Consider the following 14,820-nt stretch of genomic DNA (forward strand, 5'->3'; position numbering starts at 1 on the left):
GATCTGAATCAAATCATGAGAGATAGAGATAGAGATAGATGACATTTATTACTTACTAATCAAACAAACATAATACAATACAATCATGACACATATATAGATGGGTTCGCTTGATGATGACGATGATTTGGATAAGTTGCTGAATGATGATGCACCAATCGACTCTGAGAAGTTGAACTCAATCACTAGCTTCTTGACTGGTGCTCCAAGCCAACAGCAACAACAGCAACAGCAACAACAACAGCAGTATGCCCCACAACAACAACAACAACACATTCACCAACAACAACAACAACAACAACTACAACAACAGAGACCCAACAACATACCAATCAATGGCCTTCAACCAACTCAATCAATTATACCACAACAACAACAACATCAGCCTCAGCAGCAGCAACAACAACAACAGAGGATGGTCAACACGATGACTCAACCACCTGCTGGCACTATGACAATGAAGAATATGCCACAGTCACAGCCTATGCAAGGTCAGGTGTATGTCAATCAACCAGGACAACCGATGAACAAACAACCACCAAATGGTGGTCAGCCTGGCCAACAACAACAACAGGCACAGCCGATGAACATGGTGCCCAAGCAGATGCCAATGAAACAACCACCAATGCAACAACAGATGAAGCCTGGAGCAGCAGTCCCAGTCGGTCAATCAATGATCAACCCGGCAGGCGGCGCAGCGGCAATGAACAAGCCTGTGACGATCAATGTCAACCCCAATCAACCCGCCATGACGTCCACCACCATCGCACCCTCGGCTCCTGGTGGCTACCCGGCCAATATTAACGTTAATGTTAATCGTCCTGTTGGACAACCAATGCAAGCAGTTCAACAGCAGCCTCAGATGATGATGGGTGGCAAGCCAATGGCAGCACAACCCCAGCAACAACAGCAACAGTTTCAGGCTCAGCAACAGCAGCAGCAGCAATCGATGCAGTCCCCAACCGGAATGCCAATGCAACAACAGATGAAACCAATGGCAGGCATGCAACAACCTGGTGTTGTTGGTGTGCAGATGCAGTCTACTCTGCCACAACAACAACAACAACAACAAGTACAACAACAATCACATATGAAACCAATGGCCAACATGCCACAACAACAAACCAATCCAATATCCTCACCTCAACAACATGTCACCAACGTGCCAATGCGATCACCGATGCCGGGACAGGTCGGATCAATGGCAGTCCAGGGCTCACCCATTCCTCAGCCAAACATGACACAACCTCAACAGCCACAACAAATGATGGGCCAAGTAGCACAACAACAACCACAACAGATGAAGCAGCAACAACAACAGCAACCAATCATGGGGGTTGGTGTTGCGCCCCAGCAGCAACAACAACAACAGCAGGCCGGTGGTCAAATGAACCAACAACCAATCTCGATGCAACAGCAACACATTGCTTACAACAAAGCCACTCTGCAGACTCAGGTCCAGAACCATTTCAATGCGTTGGCCCTGGCTTACCTGAATCAGATCCTGTCCAGGGAGCTGCTGATGGAGAACTTGGTGATGTTGTTTGGCAAGGACAACGCCGAGCAGTACAGCCAAAAGATCGATAATGTCGTGCCCGAGAAGATCCCCAAGCTGCCACCCGACTTTAACATTCAAACCGTGCTCGAGAAGACTGCCCACGTGCGCGATCTGACCACCCAATTCAAGAGGGAGCATAGCAGAGCGCTGCAGACTCAGCCAGCGGCACCGACTCAACAGCCACAGGCGCCGCTGCAACAGCAGGCTACTGCACCGACTCAACAGCCACAATCACAGACCCCAGCTCCACAGCAGTCGCCACTTCAACAGGCACCACAGACGCCACAACCACAACCGATACTTATGCAACCACAAGCGCAACAACAGCCACAAGCACAGCCTGCCCCAATGACCCCGGCACAACCAACCAAAGCCAGTCCAGCAGCTACCACTACACCAGCAACACCACAGACCTCAGCTCCGCCCACAGCGGGCCTCACTCCAACCCCACCAGCATCCACCTCTTCCTCCAGCGGTTCGTCGTCCAAGCATTCATCCAAGCACTCGAATGGCTCGTCGTCTTCGTCATCCAAGGATAAGAAGGAGCTAAAGAAGGCCCTCGAGAAGAAGAAGAAGGAGGAGGAGAAAAAGGAGCGAGAGAAGGAGAAGGAGAAGGAGCGACAGGAGCGTGAGAGGGAGAAGCAGGAGAAGGAAAAGGAGAGACTGGAGAAGCAGGAAAAGGAGAAAGAGAACGAAGACGACAAGACCTCAATCAAGGAGCTGAACGATGTGACCAGGATCGCAAACATTGACATGCGCAATGAGACCGACTACTTCCTGCCAGAAGTAAGCGACGAACAAGACAGCAACTACATCGAAGAGGTCGAGCCACTATTCCTTAACGTCCAACCCTTGAGGAAGAAGATATGTACAATAGGTATGTTGTTGTTTGAGTGTGCGAGGGAGCGAGTTGGACACGCAAGGATACTTACTCAAACAATCAATCACGTGTAGCCTCAAAATCTGGAATCAAGGTAGTCGAGGAGGATATTTATAAGTATCTATCATTGGCATCACAAGACTATATTAGGACGGTGATGGAGTTCTTGATTAGGGTGTCAGAACAACGCGTGGAGAAACATAAGGAGGACTTGCCATTCACTATAACAAGCGATCATAAGAAGCGACTGCTGCTCATTGAGAAGAGAGAGCGTGACGAGAAGATCAGGAAGGACAATGAGGAGACGGAGCGACTGCTGCGCGAAGCCAAGCAGCAGGAGAGGGAGATGAAGAAGAAGCAGGACGACAAATCGACGCTGGCACTGCGCGAGAAGTTCTCCAGAGCGCGTCAGGAGGAGGAGGAGAAGCAAAGGACGGCCTCGGCCAACATGACTGCGCTGGCAGCCATTGGTAACATTGGAAAGAAAAAGACACAGTTGCCCAGACTTGGCGGTCCCTCGTTGCTCACACCAATTGGCCTGACATTGATCCAACAGACACAGCTGCAGTCGTACGAGCAATTGATCAAAGAAGGACAGACGTTGACGCCCGAGCAAAACACCCAATACCAACATTTGCTCGACCAACAAGCGAGGTTTGAGCAGATCAAGAGTGGCGCTCTTACATCCCTTCCACCTCCACCTGTATCATTGATGCCAACAACATATACGAACCAATTGACATCATCATCATCAACAACATCATCATTGACATCATCATCATCATCTACCACAGCACCACCAGCCTCTACATCATCAACTTCGTCCAGCAACTCTGGACCAACACCAATGGAAGGAGTTGTAATGTCTGCTAGCCAGCAGGACACAAACATGTCGACTTCAACATCAACGACAACAACTACCAACAACACAGCGACATCCACTACCACCTCCATCTCCGATTCAAGCAATGCCATTCCAACTACCGAGCCAAACTCACTTCTACCTCCAAGCCGTGTGTCATCATTGTTGACCGGATTCCTGCCTCCATCCAGTGTCGAGACCACCAGATCCAGACAAACGAACCGAAAGATCATCAAGAAGGATTGTATATTTGCCTCGAAGCTCATTGGATCACATGTCCTACAGAAGTATGAGCTAAAGAGATTGAAGAAGACGCCTCAGTTCCAATGATCAATCACTCAAAAGCATTATTATCATCACTCTATCTCTCTATGGAATAAACAAACATACACACTGGATGAATAACATCCCTTTGCTAGCATCAGGTGATGATCATGCGAGGGTAAGGGTGAGGACGAGGGCAAGGGTTACAACCCTAGCCAGGGACATTAGTGGGGTCGCCGGCGCCAACACTCCATTTTAATTCAAAGCGAAGCTCATCATTTCATTCATTCATTCATTTTGTTATCACTCACATTCAAACATTGTTGTTGTACTACTAGTAATAGTAAATGAAGTAGTAGGTTGTAGAAGTAGTAATAGATATATAATATATATATATATAGCATTGTCCATCCATGGATTCAACTCAACCATCTGAACAAATTGATGACTCTATCAACAACAACAATAATAATAACAACAACAACAACAATGTAGTGAACAATAAGCCATGGGGTAAACTTGTTAGTTGCCATCCAGACTCAAAGAATATCGACTTGATTGATGAGGAGATCTTCTTTGGTCGTAATCACAAGAAGTGTCAGATCTTCCTGTCTGACCCGACTGTAAGTGGCATCCATTGCAAGGTGTCCTTATCAAGTCCTGCTCTCGGCAACACAGCTGGCCATCACCATCAGCATCATCAACAACACCATCAACAACTACATAATCAACAACAGAGTGAAAAGACACACCCTCGAGGCTCTGACAATGCAGGAGTACGTGGCGGCGTCAAACACAACAGTAGCAGCAGTAGTGGTAGCAGCAACAGCACCAACTCGGCAAAGTCAGCACTGACCAACTCGTCATCATCAGTGCATCCGACAGTGTGGATCACAGACTTTAGCACCAACGGTACCTTCATCAAGGGTGCACTGTTGGGCAAAGAGAAGACCACAATCATGCAGAATGGTGACCTTGTCTCATTCACCTCGCCCAACATGAATAGCAAGCTCTCATTCATATTCCAAGATCTGATGCAATCTGATCAAGATATTGAAGATGTATGTTCACTAAGCTCACTTGCTGGCTCACCCTGATCATTCTCACTAACTCCTCCATCTAACAACACTACAGTCAGAGATCAAGAAGCACTATATCCTTCAGGGTATACTTGGAACGTATGATCAATCAATCAATCATTCAATCTCTGATACATGAGATGAACGTATACACTAACGAACATGATTGAATCAATCAAACAAACAATATAGAGGCAACTTCAGTGTTGTAAAGAGATGTACAAAGCGTGACACTGGAGAGAGTTTCGCTGTCAAGATCATAGACAAGAAGAAGTACTGGCACATATCAAGCACACGCAATCAAACAGAGAGTGAGATCAGTATACTCAAACAGATTAAGCATCCCAACATCATATCAATCATCGAGATCTTTGAGACACAGCAATACATCTACATCGTGTTGGAGTTGGCTACAGGTGGTGAGCTCTTTGACAAGATCAGGCAAAAGGTATGGATACTATCTCACTCGTTAGATCGCTCAATCGATCAATCAAACTGACAATGTCATTCGTCATCATACATAGGGGAGGTTCTCTGAGCCTGAGGCCAAGGGCACATTCAAACAGATACTCAATGCTGTATCATATCTGCATCAGTTGAACATCACTCACAGAGATCTCAAGCCAGAGAACATTCTGTTGGGTGATCAATCCAGCTCAGTGATCAAGATAACAGACTTTGGTCTGGCAAAGATTATTGGCGAGAAGGAGATTGCGACTACACTTTGTGGCACTCCTTTATATGTCGGTATGTAACTCAATCAATCAATCCAATCAAACGATCAATCAGTTACTAACAACCAATCGATCGACTGATGTATATATAGCACCCGAGATCATTAAGAACTGCTTGTATAAAGATGATAAGAGTGACAAGAATATCGGCTATGGCAAAGAGGTTGATGCATGGTCACTTGGATGTATATTATATATATTGTAGGTTTGGACAACATTGGAATGGAACATGGACAATCATACTAACAAATGGTTCCATTATTTGTTGATCACCTTTAGGTTATGTGGACGACCTCCATTCGATGTCGAGAAGAACAGCTTCCAACAAATCAACAATGGAGCATTCTCATTTGAGTTTGCCGTTTGGAAGACTGTATCGGATCAAGCAAAGGACCTGATCACCAAGTTGTTGAATACAGATCCAATCCAAAGAATCCCCGTTAAGGATGCCCTGAATCATGCTTGGTTCAATGTAAGTATGAATCAATGATTGATTGATTGATTGAATCATTACCAAATGACTAATGTGCACTTTTATTACAGGATGATCTTTATCGAGCGACTACAATTAATCAATCACCAGCAAAGCAGCCTCAACCAATACACCTTCCAGTCATCAAGTCTCAGAACTCTGCTGTATCCCTCAACTTTTCATTGTCCAAACCAGCACCTCAACAACAACAACCACAACAACAATCACCTCAACAAGCGCCATTGATGCTGCAATTCGAATCAACGCCTATCAAGGCTAAATCAAAAAGTCCATCCAAACGATCAAGTAAACAATCATCATCAACAACAACATCGATAACACTTTCAGAAACAATGCCAACACCAATCAAGAAACATCATCAATATGAAGAGCCAGAGGCAATCGAGCTGAGCGAAGAAGAGAATGACTCGACTACATCTTCGACCTCCACTTCGACCACATCCACGACCACAAATAACAAACGCAAAGAATCAAACGAGGCGACAAATGGCAAATCAAAGTCGACGAGGACAAAGAAGCCTAGAAGCTAGAATACAACATATTATATAATTCCAATTCCAATTTATTATTTAATCATTCACGACGATCACTCATTCATTTGCGCCATCAAGTTCAGGTCTAGATTCTTGGATGTCCAGACAGAGATGTTCCAGCTTGGATGGTTGAGAACATTGATCAACTTGTGATGTAGGCTCACCAGCTTGAATGACCTGTTGTTGTTGTTGTTGTTGAGCCGACTGGTGAAATCGCCTGTATGCTCTTTGCATTGAATGATTGATTATTATGAATCCAATAGGACTGGCAATTATTCCACAGAATATAACAGCATCCTCCGCAATGAAGAAGCCTACTATGAACATTATTATTGTAATTAAGATAAGGAAGCCTCCAAAGCATCCCCATAGCAGGTTGGATCTTGTAAAATATGAGAAAAATGATGATGTCAACAGATGATTAACATGTTGATGTTCATTATTATTATCTGGATGCTGATTGATATTGATATTTAAGTTGGTACTAGAGTTGGTTGTGTTTGCCAAGTCAACTTGTTGGAACATTGGATGAGATTGTAGAATTATATGGAAAGGTAATGGAGTCTGTCTACAAATATTAACACTTTGGAATATTTGGTCATCATCTTCCAATCCATCCAAAGGTATCTCCATAACTTCGTTCTTATCTTTAAATAAATTATTATTAATGTCACATTTATCTATATCAATATTCTTTAAAGGTACTACAATGAACTTGGAAGATATTACACTTTCGTCTGGAATACATTCATCAAGTGGCTCCATATCTATTTATTATTTCTAAATAATATTATTAATATATTATTAAAGGATCTTATCAAACTAGAATGAAAGGATGATTGAATGAACACCAATAAGTTATGATTGGTAATGTCAATCACATGAGGCAGACATTTGTGCGATTCGTAACTCGTAACCATCACCACCAATCTCAATAACAACGTTCACTGATCAAAGAAAAGATGAAGGTGGTTGTACCCCAGTCTGACACTTATGATTGATTGATTGACCAAGCATACACACACACCACTTTATTGCAATCATCAATGTAGAGGTACGGGTATTGTATATACCATGTCGACACGATCGTGTTGATTGATTCATTCCACTCATATGTTTCCAATCGACCGCACAATCAAAGATTGATTGTATTCAACCAAAGCATTCTTCCAAAGTATGATTGATTGATTGATTGATTGATTGTGTTGCTCGTCACACACTAGAGAGAGTGGACAGACACTATGCTGTTGCAATTAGACTGCCTTTCTCACAGTTAATGATGTGACACAAGATCCAAAGGAATGTTGACGTGCTCCTAGGTGTTGTAAAGTGTTGTTGAGAGTTTAGAGTTCAGGGAAGGCAATGAATCTGGTCTTGCGGTCCCAAATGATATTGTTCTGGTACTTGAATGTCTTCACTCTGTGTAGAGGGATAGTTCCAATCTCGTACTTGCTGAAGATCACCTCCACCAATCCAAGAATTCTGTCCTCATAAATAATGGAAAACTCATCAATGTCTACATCCGTGCAGTCCCACTATTGATTGATTGAATTAGCAATGTGTCATAATGATGAATAACTACAACTACAACAACATACCTTTATCCTATTGTATATCTCTATTGAAGAGGGTAGTCTTGGCTTCTTCTCAAGATCAAGGATCTCATGTTCTGACTTTGGTGCCTTCTCGCGTATCCTTCTTTCCTTTGATCTCCTGTTGTCCTCATCATCCGATGAGTATGAGTCATCATATATCTCTACAAAGTCTTCGTCATCCACTGGTCTCAGATGGTTTAGTGGATTGGATGGTAATTTAGTTGGTGATGATGGTGCCATGACTTATATATTATTCTATCTACAATTATACAATTATTATTTAATGTTCTTTATATAAATTATTTGTTTTTTTGGTTTTAGTTATCTGTTATGATCCAACAAGCAGTTGTGTTTATATATATTCATTAAAGTTGGAAGATGTACAGATAATTGAGTTCATTCCATCTCACTTCAATGTTTGAAGTTGAAGAAAAAGGAAAGAATGGGGATTTGTCTTGTGTGTGGTCAATCCATTCCGTTTCATTTCTTTTGGCAAAGAGGTCAATACCAGGCATCAACAAAGACAGAGTCCTTGTTCTTGATTGATGGATGAACATCGATAATAGCTTGGAACTTCTCTTTGTTGTACTTGTAACCTTCCGCTCTTGGATTGATGTATAGGGTGGTGATCCGATGGTTCTCTGCAAGCAATTGACACAGACGGTCGCAATACACAACAGTTGTCAGAGTGAGCGTTGTCTCACTGCCAATGTGTGGGATAAAGTCATAGTCACTCTGATCATAGGGTGTCACTTGGAGATGCTTGACCATGTTCAATGATTCATAAATATTGTTGACTGGAGGTCTATAATGGCCTTCACACCTGATTGACAGTGATTGTAATGGTCGTGTGATTGGCACCATGTTCTGCATCTGTATCTCACCTTCAATCTCGATCGATGCATCTTGTACCAGGTATTTGACCAGCTCTTGAGGCTCACCTGCCAACATCTCTGGCAGGACCAGGCACTTGAGTGTTGTTGCCTTCTCAAGGTAGTGTTTCAGCTCGGTATAGAAGAGTAGGTGTTCACCAAAGTCGCTGGCGTCATTGCACATTCTCAATGATAGTCGTTGGAGTGAAGGTGCAAAGTGTAGGATGCTCTCAAAGAAGAGGCGAGGCGCACTGTACATGTGAGTAGTGAAAGTATACTCACCTGCAACCGAATCTGCAAGTGTGAGTGATCGCAAGGAGGTAAGCGTAGAGTTGAGAAAGCTGCGGCAAATGATGCTGTAAGGGTGGCTTGGATGGTTGAGTGCTGCGAGGTATTGATTATCCATATGCTCAAAGTAATCGACAATTGAATCTACATCCATCTCAAAGTGCAGAGAGAGTGACTCTAGATGTGGATAATCGTTTGAGAGTCTTATAAGAGGCGCCAGTATCTTTGATGGAGAGTATTCATCTTCGTCGTTATCTTCTCCATAGCTGATGAAGATCATGAGCTCAAGATGCCTGAGGGTTGAAGGCAACTTGGAGTTGATCACCTCGGGGAAATTGATATCGCCAGAGTAGGACTCTAGCTGATTGAGTAAGTTTTGATATGTTATTCTGTGAGCTTCCAAAGGAAATAGACTGCCATCTTTCCAAGATCTCGTGAATCGCAGACTGATAATTGGGAATGCAAACGGTATCAACCTGGAGCCAGTCTCACATCTCTCGAGTAGAGAATCAATATCACTGGTGCGATCGATGGTCATACGACATATAGACGACTTTACAATTCGATGGAATTGCCAACAAACTAGATTGAGTGATAGGAATTGTCTAATGAGGTCTCTACTGTAATCACGCTCATCATCGTTTTCCTTATAATGATATTGCATGTAATCTGGATTTCTATTGTGATATATATTGATCAATTGTTGATTCTCTCTCCACAGTTGAAAGATAATCGTTTGGAAGCAGTTGAAGTTGAGTACCATATAATGTGATTGATTGAATAATGGTTGTCTATTTACCTGATTTGTTTATTTTAACATTTGTTTTCTTACTCCATACTTTCGATTTTATTAAATTGATATGTGTCATTAATTCATTATTTATTTATTTGATTAGTTTGTGTTATTTGTGATCGATAATAGGTTGCAGATGAACAAATATTTATATATATATTTATTTAGATGGAGGAAGACATAGAGATGTTTAAAACAGAGTCGGCCAAACATTGTCAACAAACACAGAGTCCTTGTTCTTGATTGATGGATGAACATCGATAATAGCTTGGAACTTCTCTTTGTTGTTCTTGTCACCTTTTCCTTCCGCTCTTGGATTGATGTATAGGGTGGTGATCCGATGGTTCTCTGCAAGCAATTGACACAGACGGTCGCAATGCACAACAGTTGTCAGAGTGAGCGTTGTCTCACTGCCAATGTGTGGGATAAAGTCAAGGTCACTCCTGGAGGGTGTCACTTGGAGATGCTTGACCATGTTAAGTGATTCGTAAATCTCCAATATATCATCGACTGGATCGACACTATCTTCAAACCTGATCGACAGTGATAGTAATGGACGTGTGATTGGCGCCATGTATTCCATTAGTATCTCACCTTCAATCTCGATCGATGCATCTTGTACCAGGTATTTGACTAACTCTTGAGGCTCACCTGCCATAGATGTTGCCAACACTGCAGGCAGGACCAGGCACTTGAGAGTTGTTGTCCTCTCAAGGTAGTGTTTCAACTCGGTATAGAAGAGTATGTGCTCACCAAAGTCGCTGGCATCATTGCACATTCTCAATGATAGTCGTTGGAGTGACGGTGCAAAGTGGAGGATGCTGTCAAAGAGGAGGCGAGGCGCTCGGTACATATGTGTAGTGAATGTTAACTGGCCTGGAACGGAATCTGCGAGTGTGAGTGATCGCAAGCTGGTGAGCGTTGAGTTGAGCAAGCTGCGGCAAATGATACTGTAAGGGTGGCTTGGATAGTTGAGAGCTGCGAGGTACAGCGTGTCCTTGTCCTCATAATAATCACCAATCGATTCTGCTTCCAGTTCAAAGTGCAAAGAGAGTGACTCTAGGTGTGGATAATCGTTTGAGAGCCGTATGAAAGGCGCCAGTATCCTGGACGGAGAGTTGTCGCCTTCGTCATCTGTACAGTGGATCTTGAGCTCAAGTTGCTTGAGGGTTGAGGGCAGATTTGAGTTAAACACCTCGGGGAAATCGATATAGCCACTGTACGACTCTAGCTGATTGAGTACATCTTGGAATGTTTTGTTGTGAACTTCCAAAGGACTTTGGCTGTAGTCGTTGGTCCAGCAGTCTATGGTTAATCGCAAGCCGACAAGTGGGAGGGAAAAGGGTGTCTCCCTGGAGCCAGCCTCACATTTCTCGAGTAGAGAATTTATATCATTAGAACGACCAATGATCAAGCGACATACAATCGACTTGACAATACCGTGGAATTGCCAACAAACTAGATTGAGTGATAGGAATTGTTTGTTGAGGTCTATAAGGTACTTCCTTTGCCTGGGCTCACTACGATAGCTAATGTATCCATATCTAAGTTTGAAGGAATTGATCAATTGTTGATTCTCTCTCCACAATTGTAATATAATCGTTTGGAAGCAGTTATAATTGAGTAACATATTATTATGTGATTGTATGATGGTCCGCCTAATTTGAAAGTGATTAGAATGAATGGTCCACCACCTGATTTGTTATTCAACATTCGTTTTCCCCAGTGAGCAAATTGACATCTGTCAAATCATTCATTTCAGTTGATGGTTTATATGCTAACAGATGAATCTCTTCATTTATTAATACAACAATACTACACTGTCCATTATTGTCGGGCTTGCCAGGGACACAGATCAAGTACAAGTGATCACTTGCGAACAAATACCGATGCACCTTTCAGTCGTTTGTACTGGAAGTTGAGCAGAGTGTCCCATCGGAAGGTGACAATGTCGAATTGATACAGGTTTGAAAAGCTCTCCTTTGTGGTCGGATTCGTACCTCCTACAAGATAGACATGGTGCGATCCATCAAAGAAGCAAGCATTGGTCAGGATCATTGCCGTTGGCATCACGATATCCAGTGTGTCCCATTTGTTGTGCTCGATTGAATATCTCTCTATCCTGTTGAGACACTTGTTCTGTTGTGATGAGAAGCCGCCAAACACATAGATGTATCCATTCTCAGAGTCAATCGCCGCGCCAGCACTGTAGGCGCCTGTCTGAAGTGGCGCCATCTCTTGCCAGCTGTCCGTCTCGACGTCGTAGCGGTCCACCGAGCAGACGGACTCGCCCGACATGTTGCAGCCACCAATTGCGTATATCTTGTTTGAGTGTTGGTCGTAGACGGCCGCCTGCTTCCACAGACTCTTCATGGTGGCCAGTTTGTTGAACTGTTTGGTAACCAGGTTGAAACGTAGTAGTGCTGTTGATCGTGGGAAGCCACTCAGCAGGTAGATGAAGTTGTTGTTGTCGTAGACCGACGCATGCAGGTAGCGACCGCCGCCCGGTATCTCTGTCTCGATGGTCTCCCAACGGTCCTCGTTGATGTCGTAGCGTGTGATCTTGGTTGGCGCCAGACTGCCGCCAAAGTTATATATAGAGTTCCTGCCATCGTAGGTGGACGTGAAGTCATTGTCCATCTGATGCAACGGACACATTGGCAGCCACTGGTCCTCCTGGAAGTCGTACTTCTCCACGGCGTACTTGTCAAACTCGTGGAGACTGCCTCCGATCGAGTATATCGACCATTGTCTAGGCAGCTGAGCATTGAGCTCTTGATATTCGGCTTGTTGTGATGTTGTAAATTTAAGTTGTCCAAACACTGGCAGTGGTTGTTTCTTCTTGTCAATGCCGCCAGAGTGTCTCATGAAGCAGCTGGAGCTACCAAGACTTGTACTCTCGCTACAGGTACTTCCACTACTGCTGCCGCTGCTGCTACCTTTGCTGCCTCCTTCGCCTCCACTGCTCTTCATCGGACTTCCGTTGAGAGTACATTTTGGTGGCTTGTCTTGTGTTGGTGTGGCACTGTCCTCAACGACATCTGGCGATTGGAAGGTCTCGACCTCCTCATCAACAGGCACACGAGGAGCTTTGCTACTTGGTCGGCTGTTGCTGTTGTTGACAACAATGGGCGCCACGCCCTGGAACTCCCCGGTCCATATCCAACTAATGACATCTATTGACTCTTTGAGCAGGGCCATGTGATCCAACTTGAGGTACTTGCCATGACTATCGGCATTGTCTCCAGTGAAGCACAATGATGACGTGGACTTGCTGATCTTTATCGATGGCACCGATGAGAGGGTGGCTGACGATGACTGTATAAGCTGGCTGGAGGACAGCGATGGTGATAGGCCGATGGCCTTTGGTGATGTCTGAGGCTGATGTTGTTTCTGTTTGATTCGTCTGTCAAGGTCCTCTATCATCTGTTGAGCCCTGTCCCTATTCTTCTCTAGCATCTGTTTGTGTGACTCTAGCTCCACAGCCAATTGAGTGAGCATTTCCATCTTGCGATCATTCAAACTATTGATCAATGCATCAAAGTCCTGCATTATGGACCTCTTTGTTTCAACGAATGATTGATCGCACAACTCCAATGTCTTTTCACTAATCTCTTTGAAGGATTCCAATTGAAGCTTGGTCCTTTCTAAATGTGATTCACTCATTGTTTGTTGTTGTTATGGTTGTATAAATAAATATAACTATCTAACTATATATATAAATATATAACTATATATTTTGTGACTGACTATCCTAAAGATAATGTTTTGTACTTGGTATTAACATTGAATTGTTCAATGTGATGTAATAATATATGTTTGTTAATTGTGATGATGAATATGATTGTTGGATGGGTGCTGCTGAATGTCTTTGAGATAAGTCACGGGCTTGTTCTTCCCAAACCCAGCGGAACTGGCGTGATGATCCAAATGGGCGAGTGTGGTTTGCGTGTCGTTGGGATATTTGTGAGTGCGTGGGTGTGTGCCAATGACCTTCTTCTTTTGTGAGGTTCAAGTTGAAACCAATCTATTCCTTTGAATATTAATGGTCTGTCTACTAAGTTGCGATGTTTATGTCTTTGTTTGATTGGTTGGAACGGAGCTGGCTGCTGGCTACCTGGCTGGTCCACCACAACTGCAGTAGTTGCAGGTAGAGAGTGTGAGTGAGTGAGTGATTGAGTGATAATCAATGATGATGATGATGATGATGAGGCAACAGTTTGATTGTGAATAGAATAGGAAGTGATATGATTAAGTATTAGTAGTTGTAGTTGTAGTAATAGATAGAGATAGAGAAGATAGAGATAGAGAGGTTTGGATAGATAGAGAGAATTGTACAACTATTAAGTGTTTGGACGAAATAATGCTATGTTGTGGTTGTGTGTGTGGGTATGTGTGTCGTTATTTAGTCAGTTCTATTCAGACTCATCCACATCCACATCTCACCACCACCTACAACTACAACATCAACAACACAGCACACCAAACAAATAATTAACACTCACACACATAATATGAGGAGGTGGATGGAGATAACAAGCACCAGCAGCACATCCTTCCATACATCCGTGCTCTTTATTCTGCAGATCGATCATTCATTCATTCATTCATTCACACCACCCTCCCTCTTCTTCTCAACTCATTGTCAACACTCAGTGGTTCCTGATTTGTACTTGTATCACTTTATAAAGTGATAAACCGTGTTTACGTTTATTTGTTTGATGTTTACCAGGCAGGCTTCACCTTCCTTGCTACTACCAACACAAACTGATTGATTGACTGATTGATTGACTGATTGGTACAACAAAAGAGTTTGATTGGTTATTTATATAAATATTGTACAAATAATTAAACTTGGTTATCTACATT

General features: G+C 43.3%; 6 protein-coding genes across 6 annotated transcripts; 2 read left to right on the forward strand and 4 right to left on the reverse strand.

Moving 5' to 3' along the window:
- Positions 1-100: 100 nt before the first annotated feature.
- Positions 101-3,630, forward strand: SAMD00019534_035630 (hypothetical protein; the record flags this gene model as incomplete). Its single annotated transcript, XM_012904455.1, has 2 exons — positions 101-2,435; positions 2,513-3,630. 2 exons carry the CDS (start codon positions 101-103, stop codon positions 3,628-3,630), a joined length of 3,453 nt encoding a protein of 1,150 aa, XP_012759909.1.
- Positions 3,631-3,977: 347 nt separating this feature from the next.
- Positions 3,978-6,400, forward strand: SAMD00019534_035640 (hypothetical protein; the record flags this gene model as incomplete). Its single annotated transcript, XM_012904456.1, has 8 exons — positions 3,978-4,187; positions 4,302-4,625; positions 4,699-4,742; positions 4,836-5,091; positions 5,168-5,390; positions 5,470-5,578; positions 5,657-5,849; positions 5,921-6,400. 8 exons carry the CDS (start codon positions 3,978-3,980, stop codon positions 6,398-6,400), a joined length of 1,839 nt encoding a protein of 612 aa, XP_012759910.1.
- Positions 6,401-7,746: 1,346 nt separating this feature from the next.
- SAMD00019534_035650 (hypothetical protein) lies at positions 7,747-8,238 on the reverse strand (the record flags this gene model as incomplete). Its single annotated transcript, XM_012904457.1, has 2 exons — positions 7,747-7,938; positions 8,002-8,238. The coding sequence occupies 2 exons, from the start codon at positions 8,236-8,238 to the stop codon at positions 7,747-7,749; spliced, it is 429 nt and encodes a 142-aa protein (XP_012759911.1).
- Positions 8,239-8,499: 261 nt separating this feature from the next.
- On the reverse strand, positions 8,500-9,696 carry SAMD00019534_035660 (hypothetical protein; the record flags this gene model as incomplete). The annotated part of the gene is made up of 1 exon (XM_012904458.1): positions 8,500-9,696. One exon carries the CDS (start codon positions 9,694-9,696, stop codon positions 8,500-8,502), a length of 1,197 nt encoding a protein of 398 aa, XP_012759912.1.
- Positions 9,697-10,141: 445 nt separating this feature from the next.
- On the reverse strand, positions 10,142-11,493 carry SAMD00019534_035670 (hypothetical protein; the record flags this gene model as incomplete). Its single annotated transcript, XM_012904459.1, has 3 exons — positions 10,142-11,303; positions 11,375-11,409; positions 11,473-11,493. The coding sequence occupies 3 exons, from the start codon at positions 11,491-11,493 to the stop codon at positions 10,142-10,144; spliced, it is 1,218 nt and encodes a 405-aa protein (XP_012759913.1).
- A 327-nt stretch (positions 11,494-11,820) lies between these two features.
- Positions 11,821-13,503, reverse strand: SAMD00019534_035680 (hypothetical protein; the record flags this gene model as incomplete). The annotated part of the gene is made up of 1 exon (XM_012904460.1): positions 11,821-13,503. One exon carries the CDS (start codon positions 13,501-13,503, stop codon positions 11,821-11,823), a length of 1,683 nt encoding a protein of 560 aa, XP_012759914.1.
- Between the last annotated feature and the right edge of the window lie 1,317 nt (positions 13,504-14,820).

The sequence above is a fragment of the Acytostelium subglobosum genome, assembly GCF_000787575.1.
Source record: "Acytostelium subglobosum LB1 DNA, scaffold: scaffold6, whole genome shotgun sequence".
Lineage (NCBI taxonomy): Eukaryota > Evosea > Eumycetozoa > Acytosteliales > Acytosteliaceae > Acytostelium > Acytostelium subglobosum.